The sequence below is a fragment of the Neurospora tetraspora genome, assembly GCF_033439725.1.
Source record: "Neurospora tetraspora strain CBS 560.94 chromosome Unknown B0H65scaffold_1, whole genome shotgun sequence".
Lineage (NCBI taxonomy): Eukaryota > Fungi > Ascomycota > Sordariomycetes > Sordariales > Sordariaceae > Neurospora > Neurospora tetraspora.
This window is the reverse complement of record NW_026944383.1, coordinates 4,993,437-5,016,454: the sequence shown is the minus strand read 5'-3', so window position 1 is coordinate 5,016,454 and position 23,018 is coordinate 4,993,437. Positions and strand designations below refer to the sequence as shown.

The following is a 23,018-nucleotide window of genomic DNA, read 5'->3' as shown; positions in this document are numbered from 1 at the left end:
ACTAAAATATTCGAATACTTAATAATCGGTAATAATCATAAATAGTTTATTCTATTAAAAGTTAACGAATTCGGATCGCTACATTTAAAGGGCTTTAATAATAGCAAACAACTTTTTATTATAAATAGGGTAATTTCATTCGGCACTCTATATAATCTTTAAGAAGAAAATAATTATGTATTATTCTTCTATATTTTCTTATAGTTAGGATAATATTCTAGCTAATATTCTATCGTTAATATTTATTTTTACTTTCGTTTTTACATTATAGTAAAAGTATCTTAAGAATAGAGCCTCTATAAATAGTTTTCTAAATTTTTTGAAAGCGGCTTAATATTTATTAATTTAAATAAAAGCTTTTTCTTTCCGTATTAAATTTATAAGAGGATGCGCTACATAATTATAATTTCTAATAAATTTCCGGTAGAAGTTATAGAACCCTAAGAAGGATTGTATTCCCTTCAAATTGGACGGTATTGCTTATTCTTTAATAACCTCTATTTTTTTAAGATCGATTAAAATTCCTTTTCGTCCTACAATAAAATCTAAAAATTTAATTTTAGTAATATAGAACTTATACTTTTTGAAGTCTACGTACAAACTAGCCTCCTTTAATTTCCGGAGGACTTTTTAAACGTAATTCTTATAATTCTTTAATATATCCGAATATATTAAGGTATTATTAATATAGGCTGTATAGAAATCGTTTAAATATTCGCCTAGGATTAAATTAATAAAATTTTAAAAGTTGGCTGGACCGTTAATAAAGTTAAATAGTAATATTTTATATTTAAAAGCCCCTATACCAGTATAAAAAGTAATTAATTCTTCGTTTTCCGGTTTTATAAGAATATAATAAAACGTTTATCGAATATCGATTTTTATAAATTACTAGGCTTTAGCTACTTTAATTTTACTACAAAAGCGCCCGCTAAAAGTAATTTCTATCGCTCGTATACCGGTTTAAATCTAATTATAAAATAGATACGCCCGCTACGCGGCTTCTAAAATAGCGCTACTACTACAAAACGTCCAAATAATCGGATTTAACGCCACGAGAGAGGCTTTTAGAGAATAGGTAAAGGAATTGGATAAAATGATATCGTTAAGGATAGGACTAGTTAAATATACGAGGCCGAAAGACGCCGTTAAAATACGCCCGTCCTATAGTAAAATAAAACTGGAGAAACGTAGAAGAATTAGTATAAGTAAAGTTGTATAAGCTAGCTTCTAGTATAAGTAATTTATATTATAGGCTAGTATAGGCAAAGCTGCGCGGCCAATTAGGTCGTATCGTAAGACTCTAATATCGTCGTCGTCGATGTCGAAAGAAGAATATTAAGTACGACCCAATTAATCTATTAAAAAGACTAGTCTGTGAAGGAACTTCTTGTAATGTTACGGCGTAGCTAAACGGTATGTATTTGGCTAACTTGGATTAAAGATAAAAAGTTGAAGAAGGAAGAAATCTTAAAAGGGAAGGCTAGATAGGAGGGACTGGGTTTTATACCTTAACTCTAGGAAGGAGGCTGCTAAAGCTAAGCCTAGAACCTAAACCATCTGAACCATACCCGTAAATGAGACCTATAACGGCACATGACAGCCCAGATGGTGCCAGCCGTTATAGGTAGTACCTACTTCAGCCAAACTTTTAAATATATCGCCGTCGTTATCGACTGTTTAATTAAAATACGGTACTATATCCTAATAATTATTTGAGAAGCGGAGGAACTCGTAGACCGCTTTATCGACTATATTTATTTAATTTATAGCCTACTAAATAGTATATTTTTAAATAAGGGTACCTGATTTATATTGCGTTTTTAATTTACCTTCTATAAGAGACTATTAATTCTTTATAAATTAACGTAGAAATAGAATCATTTTTACGATTTTATATTAATTAAGCGTAGGTAAATTGAATTTAATAATTGTTAATTGCAGAATTTACTAATAATAATACTATATCTTTATTAATAAGCATTTTAACCTTTTTTATTAATTATGGCTACTACTTAAGGATAAGTACCAAACTCCGTACGTTATCTCTCTTAAATTTATTACTGGTTTAATTAAAGGAATTTTATAAAGCGTTAGAATTAGCGGACTATTTCTAGAAAATCTAGAACTTTATAATTTAATAAACCCGATATATATAAGAGCGATATAAAGATAACGCTAATAAAAAACGCGTTAATTCCCTTAAGTACTAGCTCGGCGATTTAATTTTATTAAATATAATAAATTTTACTAACGGGTGCCTATACTTAAAATTTTACCTTTAATAGGAGGGCCCCTTCTATATTACGCTTACTAAAAACTATATAATATATTTCGCGCTCCTAACAAATATAAAATATTTATTAGTATTGATTTGAGGTGGTATGCTTCATGGTTCCTGCGCTGATTTTTTCATGATTTTTCTACAATGTATTTTATTTAGGAGTATAGTTATGAGACTAAAAGGAACTGGTCAATTGACATTGATTAGGAATATAGGAAAGATTGGGAAATTAATAGATAGCTAATCGTATAAATTATCTAATAGCTAATTATTTATTTATAATTAATAAATAAGATTAGATAAGTTGTCAATAGAAAAAGAAGATTGATAGAAGAAGAATAGAAGGATAGGAGGATAATGAAAAGAAAAGGGGATCAACCCTAAGAAAAAGATCATTAAGAGGGAGGATAAGAAGAAAGCAACAATATTCTTTTTAGATATACTTTAATATATTTTAATCCAATATTTTAAATCGCTTTTCGTTATTTCTTTACATAAAACATTTAATTAATCATTTTATTAATAATTAAACATTTTCCTAATCTTTTACTTCCTTATTAGGGAGAAGGTTACTTTTATTTATTAATTATCGAATAGTAAGCTTTATATTTATTTATTCTTTAAATTCTAAAATTATTCGCGACCTATTCGTTCACTCTCTTTAACCCTCCTCTCTCCAAACCTCAAACCTTAGCCTTTCTACCTACAATTAGCGCTAACTACCTCGTCCAATTAAATTATAACTTCCAGCATTACAGCCCTAATCAGCAATCTATAGCAAGTTTTTGTTGTAGTATGTAGTTGGTTTTATGTTGTGTTATTGTGTTGTTTTGGCCCATTTCAGTATTCTATATATTTATAATATAATTATAAATCAGCAAAGGTCTTCCCGGTTAAAATACGTTATTAAACATAAAGGTAAACGACGGCCGGGTTATAATCAAAACCGATAATAATAAAGAACGGGAGGAATAAAACTTTGAAAAAATTATTAATGATGCTTAACTTGGCGGTAATTTTTACTAATATTATCGAATTAAATAGAAAGATAATAACTAGCTAATTTAGAAGCTTAAAAATTATATTATCGATTACGAAGAAATATTTTAACGTTTTTATAATAAATCCCCTAATTTACCTATACCCCCGAATATCCGGAATATATTAATATTTCGTACCCGGCCGTTATTTAAAATAACCCGGCGCTAATACTGGCACCGGCCGCTCTAGGCCCTCCGCGGCGGTATTCTACCCGCCTTATTTAATGGGAAATTACCGCCACCGTAACTATACTAATATTACGCCTATTTAATAATACCTTAAGTAAATATAAAATTAAGGGCTTAGAAGTAGCCTTCGCGATGATTTTGAAACGATTAATAAATATTTAATCTAGGCGTATACTGAGAATTTACTTCGTAAATTACGACGAGGAGGGTTTTAAAATCGACCCGAGCGTACTACTAAAGAAGTTAACAATGGAGGAGAAGGCTAAATTAGAATTATTAAAGTAATAAAAGTATTATTTTATATATATATAAATTTTTTCAACTCTACGAACTTCTTTTGAGAAGGGATAGTATTATAAGGCTAGCCTATAATATAATTGTACTATACTATCTATATATATACTATACTAGAGCTAGTACTATAGCCCAAAACTATATACTTACATACTAATTATATATCCCAAATACGTATAGCCTTACGTACACGCGTACGGACTGGCCTATTAGGCTCCCACCTATATAGCTAATCCTCTATGCACACTTCCCTTTCTCCCCCTCGTATAATAACGCATATCTTACCCTACCCCCAACGGTGCCCTCTCGCCCTGTGATAGTAATATAGAATTTATATTTCTTAAAGTCTACTTATAGACTTACTTCCTTTAGACAACGAAGGAACTTTTTAATATAGTTACTATATTTATTAAGAATATCCGAATAAATTAGGATATTATCAATATAGGCCGTATAGAAATCGTTTAAATATTCGTTTAATACGGAGTTAATAAAACTCTAGAAGCTAGCGGGGCCTTTAGTAAGGTTAAAGGGTAGTATTTTATATTTAAAAGCTCCTATACCTATACGGAAAGTAGTTAGTTCCTCGTCTTCTAATTTTATACGGATGTAGTAAAACGCTTGTCAAATATTGATTTTCGTAAATTATTACGCTTTAACTACTTTAGCGAGGGTTTTTTCAATTAAGGGTAATAAGTAGCGGTCTTTTCAAATAATAGCGTTAAATTTCTAATAGTCTACGTAAAAGCGGAGATTGCTATTAGCCTTTTTAATAAATAGTATTAATATTGCCTATAGGGATGAATTCGCTTTAATAAATCCTTTCGATAAATTTTGTAGAATGTACTTCTTTATAGTTTTTAATTCGTTAAAGGATATTTTGTAGAGTGGGCTATAACTGAACTCTTCGGGTTGGTAGCCTTTGTCGAATTTGATTTTGTAATTATACGGCTAATATTCGGGCAATATATTGGAATCGTATTTATTAATAATCTTAATTTCGTTACGAAGGAGCGGTTTTTAAGTAGGGTTGTCGATAATTCGTTTCTATTATATAAACCGGTCGATTTCGAAAATACTTATAGAATAAGTAATTCGGTTTTCCTTCTTAATGAATTATTTAAAGAGGTCCCTATTTAATATATATATTTAGGCAGGGCGGTATTTATATTAACCCGTACTATTGTATTTTAATTAATATATATTTTAGGTATCCGATCTTTATTTTCCTTCGGCGGGTTATTTTTAATAACGGGGTCGGGATTCGGATTCTAGAAATAGTATTATAAGGTAGGTAAAATTAATTAAATTACGTTCTATTTTATTCAATAAATTAATTTTTTTAAAAATTGTAATAGGGTTTTAAAAAAGATAGCGGAGTCGGGTATATCCGAGTTCGCCGGCGTCGTCGCGGGTATATTAAAAATCGGCGGGCGTAATAAAAACTTTCTTAGGTTTAAAATCCGAAGTAGCTCCTAACTTTAAAATTTATTTTTTAATATCCTTCTAATATTATCGAACTTCGTAACGATATTAATTTTAAGCTTTAAAATCGACTTCTTTCTTTTTGTAGTAATTAAAGAATAATTATCCGTCGAGGATAAGCTTAATTAAGATATAATTATTTATAAAGCCAATAGCTGTTCGGCTGCTATTTTTTCCATTTATTCGTTATTTAACTTTTCGAATTATTAGTACGTTATAATATTTTAAATCTTTTTAATAAATAGGGTTGAACGAAGTCGGTAAATTTTAGATTTCGAAATGCTTTAATTAGTCTGGGTCCGGTTTTTATTCTAAGGGGAAGAGTAAACGCTAATTAGTATAATTTATTTAAATATTATAAAAGTTAAGCTATTTCCAGCTGATAATAATATTGTACACCATATTAACTATAATAAAGTAATCGGGTAGTATAGTTCGGTTTTAAATCTTTTAAGCGGTTTTAATAACTTTTTTAATACTCTTAGTAATCGTTAATTCCTCGAATTAGAAAGTTGCTCGTATATTCTATTAATAATCGTTTTTTTAGTCTCTTAGTAAAGGCGGTATTAATAAATAAATATTTATTTATTTTTATATTAATTAAAGTATTCAATATAGATAGATATTCTATTATTAATTAAAGTATGTTAAATAAATAAGGGTTTTACTCCTAGAAAGGGTATTAAATTAAATCCTTCCTTTCCTTTTTCTATTACTTTATAACCGATACTTCCCTTAGGAAAGAATCTAATTTATTTAAAGTAATTAATTTCCCGGTTTATTAGCAATTAGAACGGCCGGGGTAATTGGAATTACTTAGTTGCTTCCGTTCTTATAAATTAAATAACAATCGACGATAGCAATAATACAATCGCGGCGTTCGCGGTCGAAACGTTCTTTCTTAGGATAATTATATTTAATATAACTCTTCTCTTTATAGAAAAAGTATTTACCCTTATTGAATAATCAAATAATTTCTTTATAGTTACTACTTTAACGAGCGGCGCTTCCGCCTCCTCTACTAGTAAGCTTAGGAATAAAATTAGAGCCCTTATTATTTCTATGAAAATTATTATTTTTATTACTTTTGGAAATAACTTTATTTTCGTCGGCGATAGTCTTTAATATTCATTTAAAATTAGAGCAATTTATATAATAAAATTTATAAAAAATAGAAAAGTCGCAATATTTCGTACTTATTTATTTATTATATTTAATTAGAAGGTATTAAAATAGTTCGTACTTCTATTCGGTCTTAAAACGTTAATATTCGTTAAATATCTAAATAAATTTATTTTTAAAAAAAGTCGAAATTATTATTATTTTTAATTTTTAATTCAATAAGATTCTAGAGCTCGTTTTCTTCTTAATTAGGGTTATAGTATTAATACTCTAAATGAATTATTAAATTGAATTAGGTTTTAATTTAATCTGAGTAAATTTCGCGTAAGTATAGTATTAAATTATGGTAAGCGTAACTGGTTAAGTAATTTTTAATATATAAAAATTTATTATAATCGGTTAGATAGTAATTAATATTAATTTCGAATTTATTTTAAATTAAATTATACTAAACCTCGAAGGGAATATTATCTTCCTTATTTTAATTATAATACTTAGCAGGGTCGGTTTATTTAATATTATAGTAGTAGGAATTAGAATATTCTCTATTATTAAAGTTAATTTCGAAGGGTAAAGTCGAAAAGCGGGCGGAAATTTTAAAAGGAACTTCGCTAGCATCCTTTTCAATATTAAGAAGTATTATTTCTTTAACCTTTCCTGTATTCGTAATTACTCCTTTACCGATATTTAAATTAATAATAATTTTTTTTTTTAATTTTTTAATAGTATCTTCCTTCTCTATAAGGGAATCTTTGAATTATTAGATTATAATAAGGGTAATAGCATTATAATAATCGACTAAAGCAGGGACCTAATCGTAAATAATTTTAAATTTAACGTTCAAATAGGAAACGAAGTAATAAAATTCTAATACCTACTCCTTCTATATTATATTTACAATAAATTATAATTTAAATTTTTAAAACATATAACCTAGGGGTCTCTACGGTATAATTTAGTAAATATTTTCTTAATTAAGTAGTTAGAAAACGGGAGGTTCGAAGGGAATAATATTTAAAAAAGAATATTAGGGATAGAATCGCAAATAAATAATTTAACGAATTTTTCTATTTTCTATTTTAAATCGTTAATAACCTTATACCTAATTAAGCGAACGTCGAAAGTTTTAGTATTTTCGACCGCCGTTATAATATATTAATTAAATAAATTAAAAAATAATATGGACTCTTCGTCCTTTTTTTTCGTATTAGTAACCATATTAACTAGTACCTTATCGGATACTTTTAATGGATAGTATATATAATATAGGGATTTTTTACGAAGGATCGTAAATTTACTACGGGAGCGTTCCTTATTTAAATAAAAACTATTATAACGCTCCTTATTAAATCGTACGGCCTTATACGCGTTATTTTTAATAATAGGGTTAATAAATTTACGCTTATTATTAATAGTAACCTTCTTTTTAAATTTCGGTTTTATAATTGTATTCTCCTTTTTCTTAAGGTCGGGATTTAAAAAATTAAAGCCTCCTTCTCTATTGCTATCTCCGCCCTCCTCTCTGAAGAAAATATTATTACAATCGTTATTAAAAATATCCTTATTATAATAATCGTTATCGCAGTTTTTAATCTATTTAGTACCCTTGTAGTTACTAGCGTTATTATATATTTAGTGTAATAGTATTATTGTATTATTATTATAAATATTCGGTACTTTGAATTTTCGTAATAGATTTTTCTAATTTCGTTTTTAATTTAGGATTTAACCTTCCCAAATAATTATTGGGTTGATTTAAAATAATATAAGGGCATAATATAGGTAAATCAAAGGCAAAATTAAAATTCTATTTATAATAGAAGATTTTAAATAGGGAAAAGAAAAAAGGAAGAGAATTAAGTATAAGCGTACAAACTTAAATAAATACCCTAGTCGTATAAGCGACAGTAAGACCTATATATAGGTCGCTAACAGCCAATCCCTTTACTCGTATCCCCTTCACCTACAAGACAAAACCCCTATACGTACAAGGGTCTACCCTATAACTAGTCTTGGCATAGCCAATTGAATGGCTCGCATCCTCTAGTCTATACTATGCCTAGAACCTCCATATACCTCATTCCAACAGCCTCATAAACCACCTCGTACATGGCGCCCAGACCCAGTCTGCCAGCGCCGTCACACTATCTCCACGGGTATGTTCCTGGAGAGGAAGTGTGTCCTAAAAGTGCAACCGGGCAACCTGGAACTGGCGATCTCCGAGATTGTGGAGGTTCTGGGCCATCTCCCGACACATACAACCGTTGGGAAGTAGTTTTTCATACCAAGACAAGAGAGATCTAGAAGGTGTCGGTGAAACATTTGAACTGGTGTGCTTCCATAATCGCGCGCATGTTCTTCCTTTGTCTCTTGCCGTTTCCGTATCCGTCTGTACACTACCGATTTAACGCCTTGGATAGCATGGCAGGCATGGGTAAGGGTCGGTAATGGATTGCTGTTGCAGTTGGCGGTCAAGGCGGTGTAGCGACTTTGACGGCGCTCATTCTGGATATTTCATAAAAAAAGTTCGAAAATCAACGCCCCTCCAACTGGCATGTCGTTTGATACTGACACTTTTCGTAATCTGGGCATTGCTATGCGCAGGGATCATGGCATGTGTTTGCCGCTTTCAAAGATCGAGCCACGCGAAGTCGATGCCACCCTTGTCTTCCCCTTGGGTCGCGTTTTGGGCAGCAAAGCGGACGCGAACCACCAACGGACCTAAGGCCGGCTCCATTTTGCCTCGGATGTATTCCGATCCGTAACTTGACGGCTAACGGAGAAGTTTCATATGAGGTTCTTGATAGCTTCTGACAGCTTCAGATGGAGAGTTCCTAAGCTGAGGATATTTCAAAGGCTGCGATCTGGGATGATGTAGGAAGAGCTTGTTGAACAGGATTTTCTCCGACACCGCCTTGTAGTTGGAAGATAGTCTCTGCAAGGCCAGGGGAGGAGTTGAAATTCCGGGCACTGTCTTGGAAACGACCAGGTACCTCTAGCGCGGCAGACCGAACATGAGCAAGGGAAGGATATTTGTCAACCTTTCCCGGCTGTGATAGATGGGGATGTGAGGAATGCTCTGCCCATTTGAACGTATTCCACCGGAGATTCGGGGATCGAAGACAGTGAGACGCTGACATGGAGGGCTTGCTTGGCCTCTCAGCCGCGCCTAACGTCCTCTAAATATACGACACAGTGCGCCATTTTTGGTCCACCAGAGCCACCAGACCCGTGATCTTCGGCAGCGGGTTTTGAGATTTGATATTGACAGTTTTCGGTGTTGCTGCTTCTCCGCAGGTTCTACGGCTTCTGTGTGCTGCGTAAGCGCCCGTCAACAACCGATGATATGGCTTGTCATGACCGCTTTGATAGGCTCTCCTCTGGCTGCCAGTATTTGACGTAGGTTCTTTGCATATCTAGCACGGAACGAGAGAAGATAGGAAGGGCGCTTTTGTTCGGTATGTTCCAAGCTGTCGGGACGCCAGTCACCGAGAGGTTTGTTCCACCGGGTAGGGCCATGTTGGTTGCTTTGACTTGTGATATCCCAGTTTGCCCAACTCTACTGGTACGTATCAGCAAACGACTGTGATTATAGGGGTCCTGGCGTACACCGAACAGTCCACTTGCTTGTGTTTTGATCCCTTCGTCTGATCTTTTGGGAGACACTGGAAGAGGGCTCATGCATTTCGTCTTTTGTATAGTCTCTCTGAAGCATCACAATGATGCAGTTGCGAGGCGGGGCAAAGCGGGACACTGCTCCCCTTTTCGTCGGGTCTCACAGAGTACTGAGTAGCCAGACGGCACCTGATTTAATCAAAGTGCCATTTTTCTCCGAGGCTGATATCGGATGGGATATGTCGCATTCGTGAGGTTCTGCTCGCAATTGCTGTTGTAACGGATTCGTGGTTGTGCATGGTGTATTGGGTGTACGTATTGGAGGTGAGGGGCTACCAGTCAGAATGGCTCAATTCTCGGAAGCCGGGCAAACATTAACACTCTCAGCACAGTGAGAGCAGGCAGGCACTTTGGCACTGCATTGGCCATTGGGCCTCGTCCAGTTCCTGCCTAACAAAGGGAAAAACTGAGTCTTCACTTCCTGTTCGAAAGGGCGTAAAATGGGAGGCATGTGTTGTGTGCCTTCCCTCGTAGACGCGGTGTGGTCCTGCCCGCATTGCCTTACCGTACCGCAGCACGTTTGCCTTAGGTTGCCAGATAGGTAGTGTTCGTTTCCCACTGCCTGCCCGCAGTCCATCCTGCCGTGTGTTTCCGGCTTCTTGCCTCGTTGGGGAACTGCAAATCAGCAGATTTTATTTGCAGTGTTTGAAAGGCAAGCCTGCATTCTGAGACCTTCCATCTTTGGATGACAGTTGGACGTTGCCAAAGGAAAAGGGCGCGCCCAGAAGCCAGCGACATGGAACTCCGCCCTCGTCCGCCCAATGCCCTGGCAGGCCTGGGACGCCTGGCCCTTGCCTGTCCGACGGTGCTCCAGTCATTTTTCGCCATCTCACTCGCCTTGCACTGTGTCCAGCTCATTGCTTGGCCCGCATTGTGGCACTGTGGATGGCGGTGGATCACGGCTCCTTCACTTCAGTTCGCCAGCTGGATGCCGCCAAGAACAAGCCCACCAGCGCGCGCTGGCTGGGCCTGGTCGACCTGGCGAGCCTGGCTGGCACTTGGCGTTGGCGTCTCAAATCCTGCCACCAGTCCCCAGTCCCCAGGTCGGTCGGCTGCCCAGAAGTCCCAGTCGGTCCCAGTCACCAAACTGCCTCCTCCTCCCTTCTCGCTGTCTCGTTTCCCTCTTCACATCGTCCTTTCCCTCGCCCCCAGTCTCACCACCGACGACCTAAAATCCCCGGCGCCGACGACGACGGTAAGAGAACTTACCCCAACCACCAAAACAATCTCTTTTTTTTTCCCGCATGCTGCACCATACATCAACACCAAGCCCGTGCCCATTATCTTGCTGCTGCACGCTTCGTCTCGACTGCATTTTAACACATACCCGTACAGATTGAGCTGCATTTCAGTCGCCCCCCGACGCTCCAACATCACTAAGCTGCCTTCTTCGGCACGCACGCCCCTCTCGATCAATTATTACCAGCCTGGTCCCGACGACCCTCTAGCCCAGCATCCGGTCTGCAACGACCGTCTACAAAAGGAGAACACATCCCGCCGAAGAGTGAGTCAAAAATTCTATCATCATCTCCGTCAGACGGGTCGTCGTCCCCAACGAGCGAGGGAGGTGCTGCACGCATTGTGGTGGTTCCACTCAGCTGCCGCCATGTATCGGTGAGCTGATTGTTGGCTCGCTCGCCAACAATCTGCCCTTGCTGGCCGCCTTTGCCCACCATCTACCTGGATGCACACCTTCGCCATCAGTCAACGACACCGACTTGATAGGCTGCTCAATAGCTTCGACAACCTGCTTGGCATGGTAACGGGAACGACATTACCATAATCCTCACCAACAATGTCGGCGTCGCCAAGGCCATTCATTGTTGGACGCGTCCGTGTCGACATGGCCCTGATGGGCAGTGTTGCCATTGCCAACCATCCCGTCCAGACGCCCTTCCAGGGCGATGCACGATGTGGACGTGTCTGCTGAGGTCCCTGGAAATGTTGCCGTCATCATTGCCAAATAGGCCACCTCTCGGAGCAGTTGAACAACCTACCGTGGCCGAGCCGGGCATGGACTCCCGCAGAAACACCTGGGGCGACACCGACCTTTCTCGACAGCTCAGCATTCGACATGATTACGTATGCGTGCCTTAGTGACTCTTTTACTGACTCCTTTCCATCGGGTATAGTTACTGATCTTCTGGGATCCGTCTTTCTCCCTAATAAACCGCAAACATGACTACCATGGTACGCCCTATCCGTCAATATCCCTCGAACGCTGAACGTTGCATCTTGCTAACTGAAAGGCTAGGATCTCCGCGTCGGTAACAAGTATCGGATCGGTCGCAAGATCGGCTCTGGCTCTTTCGGCGATATTTACCTCGGCACCAACATCATCTCCGGTGAAGAGATTGCCATCAAGCTCGAGAGTGTCAAGGCCAAGCATCCCCAGCTTGAATATGAGGCCCGCGTCTACAAGTCTCTCGCCGGTGGCGTCGGCATCCCCTTCGTCCGCTGGTTCGGCACCGAGTGTGACTATAACGCCATGGTCCTCGATCTTCTTGGCCCCAGCTTGGAGGATCTGTTCAACTTCTGCAACCGCAAGTTCTCTTTGAAGACTGTCTTGCTCCTTGCTGATCAGCTCATCTCCCGCATCGAGTACATCCACGCCAAGTCGTTCATTCACCGCGACATCAAGCCCGACAACTTTCTTATGGGAATTGGCAAGCGTGGCAACCAGGTCAACGTGATCGATTTCGGTCTTGCCAAGAAGTACAGAGATCCCAAGACTCACTTCCACATCCCTTACAGAGAGAACAAGAACCTCACTGGCACTGCCCGTTATGCCTCCATTAACACCCATCTCGGCGTCGAGCAGTCTCGCCGTGACGACATGGAGTCTCTTGGCTACGTCATGCTTTACTTCTGCCGCGGCTCCCTCCCGTGGCAGGGCCTTAAGGCTGCCACCAAGAAGCAGAAGTACGACCGTATCATGGAGAAGAAGATGACCACTCCCACCGAGGTTCTTTGCCGCGGCTTCCCCAACGAGTTTGCCATCTACCTCAACTACACTCGTTCGCTCCGCTTCGATGACAAGCCCGATTACAGCTATCTCCGCAAGATCTTCCGCGATCTCTTCGTCCGCGAGGGCTTCCAGTACGATTACGTCTTTGACTGGACCGTCTACAAGTACCAGAAGAACGCCCAGGCCATCCAGCAGGCTGCTGGTAACTCTAGCCAGCCCCAGCCCGCGGACTCCAAGGAGGCGGCTCAGGCTGCTGCTCGTAAGGACCCTCAGCAGGCTCTGAGGAGCGGATCCAGGAAGCCTATGACCGGCGAGACACCTGAGACCAGCCGTGCCGTCGGCGGTAGCGACAGGATGTGAGTTTGCCAGCCTAGCCCAGCATTCCTAGTAAGGAATCTTATTTCCTTCGAGTTTGGTGTACTCAATAACGCTGGCCGGAGGTAGAATGCTGACATGATGGCTGACGTTCAGTTTGCGATAATAGGCTGCGCTCGGCTGCTAAAGGTCAAGGCGCTGGCTCCGGACATGTGGCCGGCAGGTATCGTCCTATGGAATGAGACTGCGGATGCTCGCATATGGTATCTACTTGGAACAAGATCTTCGGCGGGTTGTTGGAGTAGCAGATTGCGCATCGGTCAAATGGTTTGATTCCTGCACCCGCGTCTCGTCAACCAACGTCCCCGAGAGTCTGGATGGAGTGGAAGCGGATGGCTGTACCTGGCCAGCACCAACGACCGATGCATCTCCTCGACCCAGCCAGACGGATTACTTGCGACAGATTGCTTCTCTTCGTTCTTCGACATCTCTATCATTCACTGCCCTTATTCATGGCTCGGACGGTTCTTCGGTTCATGGCAGCTATGCAGCTCGATTCTCGGTCGGTGCTGCTTTGCTGCTGTTTGACCGGGGACCTTACGAACGGCATGCCCAGTATCTCGGATTTCCGGGGTGCTGAAGTTGGAGACCTTGGCCTTTCTACGGGCTGAGGTTCAAAATGCCGTCGGAATTGCAGCAGCGGTCACGAGATACGGCTTGATCGAGACGGGTCATTCATGGCAAAAGTCTCATTCGAGTCATGTCGTTGCGAGATAACAATAAGCATCTTCCCAGTCGGCATCCTGTTTCCCATTGTTTTGTTTTCATTTACTGTTATGCACGATTTCCTTTTGGTGTGTCATTTCTCTCGCATCGGGTCTCGCTTGTGGGGAGGCATTAGGGGACGAAGCGTTACACCTTTTTGCGAAAGTCATATACATCACTCGTTGGTCAGTTGGTATTAGCTTGGTATCATGTAGCAGAGTTCAGGTCACGGGGTGGTTATTGGTCTATGGCTTCCATGTGCCAAAGTCTCTGCCTAGACGATGGAGATTCCGTGACGCGGCTACTGCCCAGTGACACGGCGAGGTCTTGTCAAATTCGATCGGCTGGGGGCTCTAGGTTGGGCAAGCAGTGATAGCCTCTCAGCTCAGTTCGAAGCTTCCTAGACGCATCTGCTGGCGCAATGGCTCTCCCTAACGACACGACGGATATGCGTTCACGACCTGGTACCCAAACCGATAACATTACGAGCAACGCATATGGAGAAGGGCACCATTTAGCCGCGCTGCTTTCGTGAGAGAGCTTTGACCTTGAGATATTTCAGGGAACTTGCTGACATCATGGAGACAAGACGGAAACGACTGGTATTCACCACGTGGGAAGAGCTCGGGCAACGTAGATTACAAGCTAGTTCTCCTAATACAGGTTTCATATCTTAACCCTTTTGGACTGTCGCCGACGTTGTGCCTGTGTGCGTATAGCCTCCATGAGCAAGTTACCGTGTTGTTCTGCAGTTACCTAGACTGCTTGTCTGTCCGAATGGGGTTATGAATTATATCCTAGTTGTGCTGGTGAAGCCACTGATGGCTCAGCCTTGATTACCGGCATGCGTATGCGGGCTGGCCGAATTGGCCCCAAGAAAAGCAAAACAGCGGTGTCTGAAAGAGGCCGTACTACCTACGTCACACCTCTGGCCCAATCACAATATTTCAGATCCTACCATCCGATAGCATGAGCGCATGTGTACCGTAGTGATGGGAACATGGAAGAATGTTGGATATAAAGAAGATGAAGCACTTCTTATAGTTGCAGTTTTTGGATATACCTGCCGCGAATGCAATCATTGTTCGTAATTTTATTGATCAAGTTCTGTTTTCTAGCCTGCTTCAACCTTCCACACAGCACTCCCATGTCCAAGTCAAGCGCTCTTGCTCAGCTACACCATCGCCGGAACTATCCATTTCCGTATCATTTCAAGAGTCAAGAAACCTCAACACTTCGACTCAAGAACCCGGAGGCCTTACTCGAAAAACCTACGCCTTGGTACCCTATTTCGTGCCGCCAATTGGATCGTTGGATCTGACTGAAGGCACTTCGGGGAATCAAGACATTTTGTCCCAGCCAAGCCACACTCGGAACCCCACTTGACGATACCTCAACAACTTTTGGAACAGCCGATATATGACAAAAAGCTTAACCTTCCGTGCGCAACATATAAACGTACAATTTACTCACGAGACATTGTGCTCCGGAGGACTCGGTTCTAGACTTCTAGTGCATCCGATTGATCCATCATACATACATACATATATCTATATATTTAGGGCGTTCCTCTCGCTCGCTTTCTCCCCACTCGGGGGTGCCCAACAACAAACGCGCATTACGCCAAACACACAAATAGCACCAACAACAAGCAAGAAGCCGTCTCCGCGATCGCGACAATGACGCCCTCAACCATTGACCTCTTCATCCTCACTTTCAACTGCGCAAATAACCTCATCAATGTCGCGGTTTGGGCTGCGCACTTGAAGGCGGCGCTGTCGGGGCAAGGTGCTGCCGGGAAGGGGAATGGGAATGCGTTACCAGATTTGGTTGTTTTGTAAGTCTACTACCTACCTTATCTGACCCAAGATGGTGTGTCGTGAACGCTCTCGCTCACCATTGATATCCAGCTCTCTGCAAGAAGTAGCCCCGCTGGCTTACTCCTTCATCGGCCCTTACTTTTTGAACCCGTACTACGCTCGGTACGCCGAGGCACTCAACCTCGCGGCTGGGCAGCTACTTGAGGCCGATGACTACAGGACGAGCAGTAATGGTGCCAGTGGTAGTGGTGCCAGTGGTGGTGACCCTTACAAGCTCGTCCGGGCCAAGAACGTAGGGATGACAGCCATCCTGCTCTTTGCCCGCGACCCATCCAAGATCCAGCAGATCGAAGAAGCAGAGTGCGGATTTGGCGCCGCCGACATGGGCAACAAAGGCGCGGTAGGGTTGCGGGTTACTTGGAGCGATGTGGATGGCAGGGAGGACAACACGATAGCGACGACGACGACAGAAGAACCAAAGACGACGGAACTCACCTTTGTGGCGACACACCTGGCTGCCATGGAGTGGAACCTAAAGAAGCGCAACGCCAACTGGCGCAGCATCGTGTCAGGACTGACGTTTGCCAACCCGCGCGAGGTTTTGCCCAAAGGCGAGTTCCCATCCGAAAGCCGAGCAGCGCGGTCGACGCCGGATAGGTCTGGAGCGGGGGATACCGCTCCTCCTGTGCCCAGAGGTACTCAGGACAGCAGCAACTCAGCCGACGACGACGACGGCGATTCCGACGCCCAACCCCTCCTCAACACCAACCCAGACCATACCTCCACGCTCCAATCCATCTCCATCTTCAAACCAACCTCCCACCTCTTCCTAGCCGGCGACCTCAACTACCGCATCAACACCACCACCCCTCCCCCCCTCGCCACCTACCCCTCCTTCGATCCTTCTTCCGCCAACCACTTCTCCAATTTCTTGCCGCGGGACCAACTCACGCAGGAGCGCGAAGCCGGACGGACCATGCACGGCCTTTCCGAGGCGCCGATAACTTTTGGTCCGACGTATAAATACGACGTTCATCCTGTCAAAGGGGAGGCGGTCAATGAGGAGAGTGTGAAGAGGGGGAACAAGGTAAATGGGGTCCCGGAGGTGCCGTGGCGGTTTGCGAGCCATCGGTGGCCGGGGTGGTGTGATAGGGTGTTGTATTTGGATGTTCCGGCCTGGGTTACAACAGAGCCAGAGGCAGAGGCAGAGGCAGAGCAGCGGAAAAAGAAGGTGGAAGTGGAAGTGGAGGCGTACGATTCCCTGCCGGTCGTGGAAACGAGTGATCACCGGCCGGTATTCTTCAGGGCCAAGGTGCCGGTTTTGGGGGAGGAGGAGATGAGGGTACCTTTACTCACGGAGGAGGGTGAGGGTGAGGACGAACTGGTACTGGAAGAATGGAAAAAGGATCCCCGGGTGTCGATACCCATGCCCGTGGACGTGCATGCTTGGGAGAGGAGAGCGGCGGCCAGGAGGAAGGAGGTGGTGGTGGGGTGGACGGCGTTCTTTTGGAGTACCGAGGAGGGAGCGCTGGTGTTGGTGGCGTTGTTGGTTATGGGTGTTGGGAGTTGGTGGCTTTTACGGGATTGGTAGTAGAGAAGGTTTGGATGATGGTTATGATGGATGTTCTGGTTGCATGGGCGGTTTCTTGGGTTTGCAAATTCTTGGATACGGGATATGATATGGAGTAGGGAATGGTTGCGAACGTCTACGTCTACCTATATGGTCATCCTAATCGTTTGATTGGTATAGGAGGATATACCTACAATGCACTTTTTAGGTCTGAGGAGGGTTGGGTTTTGATGGATCGAGGTGGTTCATTCTTGCAAGATTGTAGATTCCCCTGCTTCAAGGCTTGTATGCCTCCCTTATTCTGGTTATCACTATGCAGCATTGTTACCTGCTGTTCGAGCGGCCCATTATCACCCTAGAAGGCATACGGAACACATATTCCTTTCAAACGAGTTCCCATCCGAGCGTAGCCCACCATGTCCAAAGCAGGAAATTTTCGAAGGAAAAAAACGAGAGGTCTGAGCAACCCAAACGAGTCAGCGCCCTCGTATCAGAACATGCACACGCATGGACAACATCCCTTTCGTTCAACACGGCCGCCAGCCCGCCACACGAGGCACATGAGGTCATCGGATATCGTGGGTAAGGGGAATTTTGGCTTTGGTTCCCCTTGATCGATGTTGTGGAGGTTCTGGAACACTAAGTACCACGAGTGGGAAAAGCACCGGACGAGCACGAACGAACTCTATTAAAGCACGAGATGCCAAGAAACTTGACTGTCTTCTTCTGGTGACCTTTTTATAACACCGCGATCTTTTGCTTCCGTTCCTCGATTGTGGTGTTGGATACAAAAAGTTCTTGGCACTTGGCGGATAGCCCCGAAGACTCTTTTTCGATAGTATCGGAGATTGACGGCTTATTATTGCCAACGGATTATCACAGGCTTACCTACCACAAAACTGAATTACCTCGGACTGTACAGTTCAGTGTGCTTTAACACGAAGTTATTTCCCGTTTTGGCAAGTCACCGCCGTCCTACTGTGTGTACTATGTATGTCATGGTGTTTTAGGTAAGCTCCGCAACTATTGTTTGAGGAGAAACTGGAGAAGACCCTGGAGGGAGATCCGTTCGGCGCAAAAGCTGCGGCAACGAATGTGTCACACGACGGGAACGACCAGCGTTTCAGGGGCAGGACAGGTGCTTGATGTTCCTTTCCCACTCCAGTCATGAAGCACATGGCAGAAGTGGAAGCATGGGACCTTCGGACGGAAAGTCTAAGGCAGGCACGGGCGGGAAGGAAAGGTACATACAGGTCACAGGCGTTTGGGCGGCTTGTCTAGCGAACAGGAACATGAATGGCAGCCGCCACTCCAATGTACCTACTCGTTCGTCAGGCGCCGTTAAATTCATATTTTCGGTTCTTCGCATTTTGTCCCGTCCCTTTCTGCTGTGTTCAACGGTAGTACTTTGGGGATGACAGAGTGCGTTTGGGTATGTTTAGACGACGACATTGTCCAAGAGATGGTGCTGCGAGATGGACATTGACATCCCCTGTATCCTTCTGTACACTGACGCACCTCTTGAAGGTTTCCTTGTGGCTCCTCCTTTGGATCCTTTGGACCCCGGACTGCCTGCGGTGAGAAACCCCGCAATTACGATTAAAACCGGGTCGTGCGGCTGTTTTAGACGCTGGCGGAGGGTCCTGGGCAGAGAATCCCTTTACCGTCGAACCGGTTCTTTCCTAGATTGAAACTGCCCTGAACCGATCCTTCACGATGTAGCCTGTAGCTAGCATGAAACTGGAAGTTGGTGATAGAGCCTAGTTGAGGTCTGTGTTTCCTGACTGGTCTCCGAGCGCTCAGTGTACCGTCAAGGATCGAAACCTGTCCACTCTGTTTCTCACTCAAAACTCTCCCGCTCTGTAACCTCTTGTAACAAGAAAAGAAAACACCTCACAGGACAGAAAAGGGAAACACTTCGTCAAGTTCCGGGTCCCGTCTCGGAATTGTAAAAGAGCTGATTCGCTGCGATTCGCCGCTGGTCGGTCCGTCTTGTCCAGAAACCGTGCCTCTCCCACAATCCAGGTCCACGAGATGTCGCGCAGGAACTGGGGTCTGCAGAAACCAACGTCATCTTACCGCCGCCCTCGTTCCCACACAAAGCCCACACAAAGCCCACACTGCCCACAATGCCCACGCCCCCAGGTCTCATCCCCCAATCCCCCCCACTGCGAAGCGCGTGAATCACTGCAGAGTGCCTGGCGGACAGTGAGGAGTCCGTCGGGAACTCGGTTCTCTTCCATCCACTGGGAGACTGGTTGGACCTGTTTGGCGGGGATAAGGTACGCTAAGGTAGGCATTAGGTTCGATGTCGAGATGGGATATCCAAGTGAAGCAATGGATCGCGAGCGTTGTCTGTTCACACCGTTCATTCAATACCCATGCCGGGCCTTAATTCATGCCTGCTTTTAGTCCCGCGATTATGTTCCCAGCTTCCGTTTTCTCTATTGCTCTTCGTCACTGGCCTCCCGCTGGGCCGGATGGGACCCGACCTCTACCCGAGAAACAACTTATCTTGTCCAAAACCCCGCGATACCTACCACAACGTCTTCTCCCGTTCTTTAAACTCTGCCCCCAACTCTTCACTTTGCGCTCCAGCACAGCACTGCAACGATCTGCCATTGACTAGCGTGTGGCCCACAACAATACCATCTCGACACGCACATAGACATAGTCTAGACACCGCGCTCGATAACATTAACCCCTAACACTGTTCGCCAACTACACACACCTCTTTTTTGCTGTATATCCCGTCTGGACTTCGTCTGACCCGCCCTCTTGAACGGTTCTGGATTTTTCCCTTCGGCCCTTCTTCCGCCCCTGTCAGACTCGCATAATCTGGGCGGCTTGATATCTCGGGAAACATCGATCACGAGCGGAACAGCAACTTGGCCACGGCACTTTAAACTTTACCCCCCGCCTTGTCTTTCCACCTCCACGTTCCTCCTCAAATCCAGTCACCATAGGGACTCTTGTCGATACCCACGAACACCCCTTCTCGGACGAATCGAAAGACCGAAACCTACCTGCTGCTTTCCGAGTAACTCACTGGTCCGGATCCAACATGGCGGCCACCGTCGCCTCGTCACACTCATTTGGCGGTGGGCTACATCCACTGCAGGCAAAGGGGTTACTTGCAGCAGCCCAGCAGCGCCAACAACAGCAGCAGGCGCAATCGCAACCGCAGCTTCATCCCTGCATGCTTTGGCAGCACAACTCTTACCAGAACCATCAACGCCGAAATGACCCATCACAAACGCAACAGAATAATACTGGTGGTGGGTTCGAGATGGCTACGCGCAAGCCCCAGCTAAGCGACTTTCATCGCATAAGGACATTAGGAACTGGTACGGTTGAAAGACTCAAGACTTCCAGCGGACTGTGTTGCTAACCACTTATAAACGGTCGATAGGCACCTTTGCTCGTGTGGTGCTCGTCCGACCAGCCAATGGCACCGATATTGACCGTCAAAAGGTTTACGCATTGAAGATTCTAAGAAAGACGGAAGGTTAGTTTCGCTTGCGCCGCAAAACAGAGAAACCCGGGAGTCGGGGTCACTAACACACAGTTACAGTGATCAGACTAAAACAGATCGACCATGTGCGCCACGAGCGACAGATCCTCAAGGATGTAACAGGCCACCCGTTCATCACCAGTCTCCAAGCCTCCTTTGCCGACCGCGACTTCCTCTACCTTTTGCTCGACTACATTCCCGGCGGAGAGCTGTTCACATACCTGCGCAAACACCGACGGTTCGACGAGGAGATGGCCCGCTTCTACGCGGCCGAGATCGTGCTCGTGCTCGAGTACCTCCACGAAAAGCAGGGCGGAATAGCTTACCGGGATATGAAGCCAGAGAATGTGCTGTTGGACGCGGACGGGCACATCAAGCTGGTCGACTTTGGTTTTGCCAAGCGGATGGGGTACAAGGACGATGAGCACCCGGTCGAGACCTACACCCTTTGTGGCACTCCAGAGTACCTGGCGCCTGAGGTCATCCAGAACAAGGGCCACACGACAGCGGTGGACTGGTGGGCGTTGGGGATCCTGATATACGAATTCCTGACGGGCTATCCCCCGTTTTACCACAACAATCCCCTAGAGATTTACAGACAGTAAGTTCATACCGTCCTGATCCGCAGAGATGGTCACGTTTGAGTCACTAACACCCAAGCCAGAATCGTAGAAAAGCCGGTCCTATTCCCCGCCACACCAGCAATCAGCGAAGAGGCCAAGGACATCATCCGGTCCTTCTGCACAGTCGACCGGTCCATGCGACTCGGCAACATGAGCGGTGGCGCGGCAAGAGTGAAGGCGCACCCATGGTTCAAGGGCGTCGACTGGGAGGCCGTGGAGCAAAAACGCCACAAGGGTCCCATCATCCCTCACCTAAGCCACCCCGGCGATGCTTCGTGCTTCGATGTGTATCCCGAGCAGGACGTCAACAACGAGGCGTATACGGATGAGATGTTTGCGAAGTACGAAAAGTATTTTGAGGACTTTTAGTGAAAGGGCCTCGGTTGTCTGCGGGAAGGGGTTCAAGCGCCCAAGTATTTTGGGTCTCAAGCGGTTTTTGGTGAGGAGATTTCGAGGGGGGCTATCGGCTCAATGGGAAGAGGAATATCGGGTGTGATGGGTGAGATGGGATATATGGTGTGACGGGTCGAAGTCACTCCGGTGTTTCGTCGTGCTTTTGACACTGAGGAGACGGGTATGCTTGACGTTCCAAGTAGGCTCGTCTTCGATGTGTCAAGTTGTTCCTCGCTCGAGGGCAACAGCACAGGGAAACCATGGTTATGATTTTAGCTTTGTTTATCGGGATTTTCATATCATTGCTCTTTCGTCCTTCTCGAGAATGAGAAGCGACTGAAATGGAAAGAGGCGGGAAACGGAGTTATTACAGGACGGTACTGGAACGGCGTCGCGGGTTTATCTGTTTGATGCTTTTTATGATCTTATATCCCCCCTACCTAGCACCTCAGAGAGAGTTAGAGCTCTAGGTAGACACTTGACGTTGCGAGAGGGCAGAGGTACGATGAACGTTACACATAGTTAGTATAGGAAGGATGAATACGTTTGAATGAGTAAGGTCTTAACAGAGGAATGAACATGATGTTTCAATTCCGCCGCTCGTTGATTATTGAAGCAATAAAAGTAGGATACATTGGCTATGATGAAGGCGGATCAGGAGGACGGATGGAAAGTTGAAGGGAATCTCCAGCAATGCGCTAACGCCAGGAACCTTTTGTTCAGGTAAGGGGTGCCCTGTGCTGCGTCGGTACTTAGAAGGCTAGGAAGCTGCCACCGCTGCCGCCGCTGCGAAGCGGTTCCTGTTGGCCCGCACGGGTCAGCTGGGCTGCATCATTGAAACACAGGGCGGACAGGTCCCCACACTGGGGTGAAATACCTACTCCAAACAAATGGACGAGGACGGGAACCTCCATCGCTTCAATCTCCATGCCTTCCATCCCACTTACCACTGCCCGAGCCG

General features: G+C 44.0%; 4 protein-coding genes across 4 annotated transcripts; 3 read left to right on the top strand and 1 right to left on the bottom strand.

The window, feature by feature from the left end:
* Positions 1-9,248: 9,248 nt before the first annotated feature.
* Positions 9,249-10,666, bottom strand: B0H65DRAFT_438628 (uncharacterized protein; the record flags this gene model as incomplete). The annotated part of the gene is made up of 3 exons (XM_062825380.1): positions 9,249-9,593; positions 9,776-9,973; positions 10,595-10,666. The coding sequence occupies 3 exons, from the start codon at positions 10,664-10,666 to the stop codon at positions 9,249-9,251; spliced, it is 615 nt and encodes a 204-aa protein (XP_062686762.1).
* Positions 10,667-12,157: 1,491 nt separating this feature from the next.
* On the top strand, positions 12,158-13,879 carry B0H65DRAFT_46128 (casein kinase I isoform delta). Its single transcript, XM_062826588.1, has 4 exons — positions 12,158-12,279; positions 12,344-13,444; positions 13,529-13,654; positions 13,802-13,879. Exons 1-2 carry the CDS (start codon positions 12,268-12,270, stop codon positions 13,415-13,417), a joined length of 1,086 nt encoding a protein of 361 aa, XP_062686761.1. The 5' UTR covers positions 12,158-12,267; the 3' UTR covers positions 13,418-13,444; positions 13,529-13,654; positions 13,802-13,879.
* A 1,758-nt stretch (positions 13,880-15,637) lies between these two features.
* B0H65DRAFT_46091 (DNase I-like protein) lies at positions 15,638-17,746 on the top strand. Its single transcript, XM_062826569.1, has 2 exons — positions 15,638-15,974; positions 16,048-17,746. The coding sequence occupies exons 1-2, from the start codon at positions 15,817-15,819 to the stop codon at positions 17,546-17,548; spliced, it is 1,659 nt and encodes a 552-aa protein (XP_062686760.1). The 5' UTR covers positions 15,638-15,816; the 3' UTR covers positions 17,549-17,746.
* Positions 17,747-20,413: 2,667 nt separating this feature from the next.
* Positions 20,414-22,115, top strand: B0H65DRAFT_45985 (kinase-like domain-containing protein). Its single transcript, XM_062826486.1, has 4 exons — positions 20,414-20,874; positions 20,940-21,035; positions 21,102-21,642; positions 21,706-22,115. Exons 1-4 carry the CDS (start codon positions 20,592-20,594, stop codon positions 22,031-22,033), a joined length of 1,248 nt encoding a protein of 415 aa, XP_062686759.1. The 5' UTR covers positions 20,414-20,591; the 3' UTR covers positions 22,034-22,115.
* Positions 22,116-23,018: the final 903 nt, after the last annotated feature.

Bases quoted from the DNA above. Each gene is read 5' to 3' on its own strand.
- B0H65DRAFT_46091 (XM_062826569.1), top strand. From the start codon at position 15,817: ATGACGCCCTCAACCATTGACCTCTTCATCCTCACTTTCAACTGCGCA. The intron at 15,975-16,047 runs GTAAGTCTACTA...ATTGATATCCAG, and splicing joins TTACCAGATTTGGTTGTTTT to CTCTCTGCAAGAAGTAGCCC.
- B0H65DRAFT_45985 (XM_062826486.1), top strand. From the start codon at position 20,592: ATGGCGGCCACCGTCGCCTCGTCACACTCATTTGGCGGTGGGCTACAT. The intron at 21,036-21,101 runs GTTAGTTTCGCT...ACACAGTTACAG, and splicing joins GATTCTAAGAAAGACGGAAG to TGATCAGACTAAAACAGATC. The intron at 21,643-21,705 runs GTAAGTTCATAC...CACCCAAGCCAG, and splicing joins CCCCTAGAGATTTACAGACA to AATCGTAGAAAAGCCGGTCC.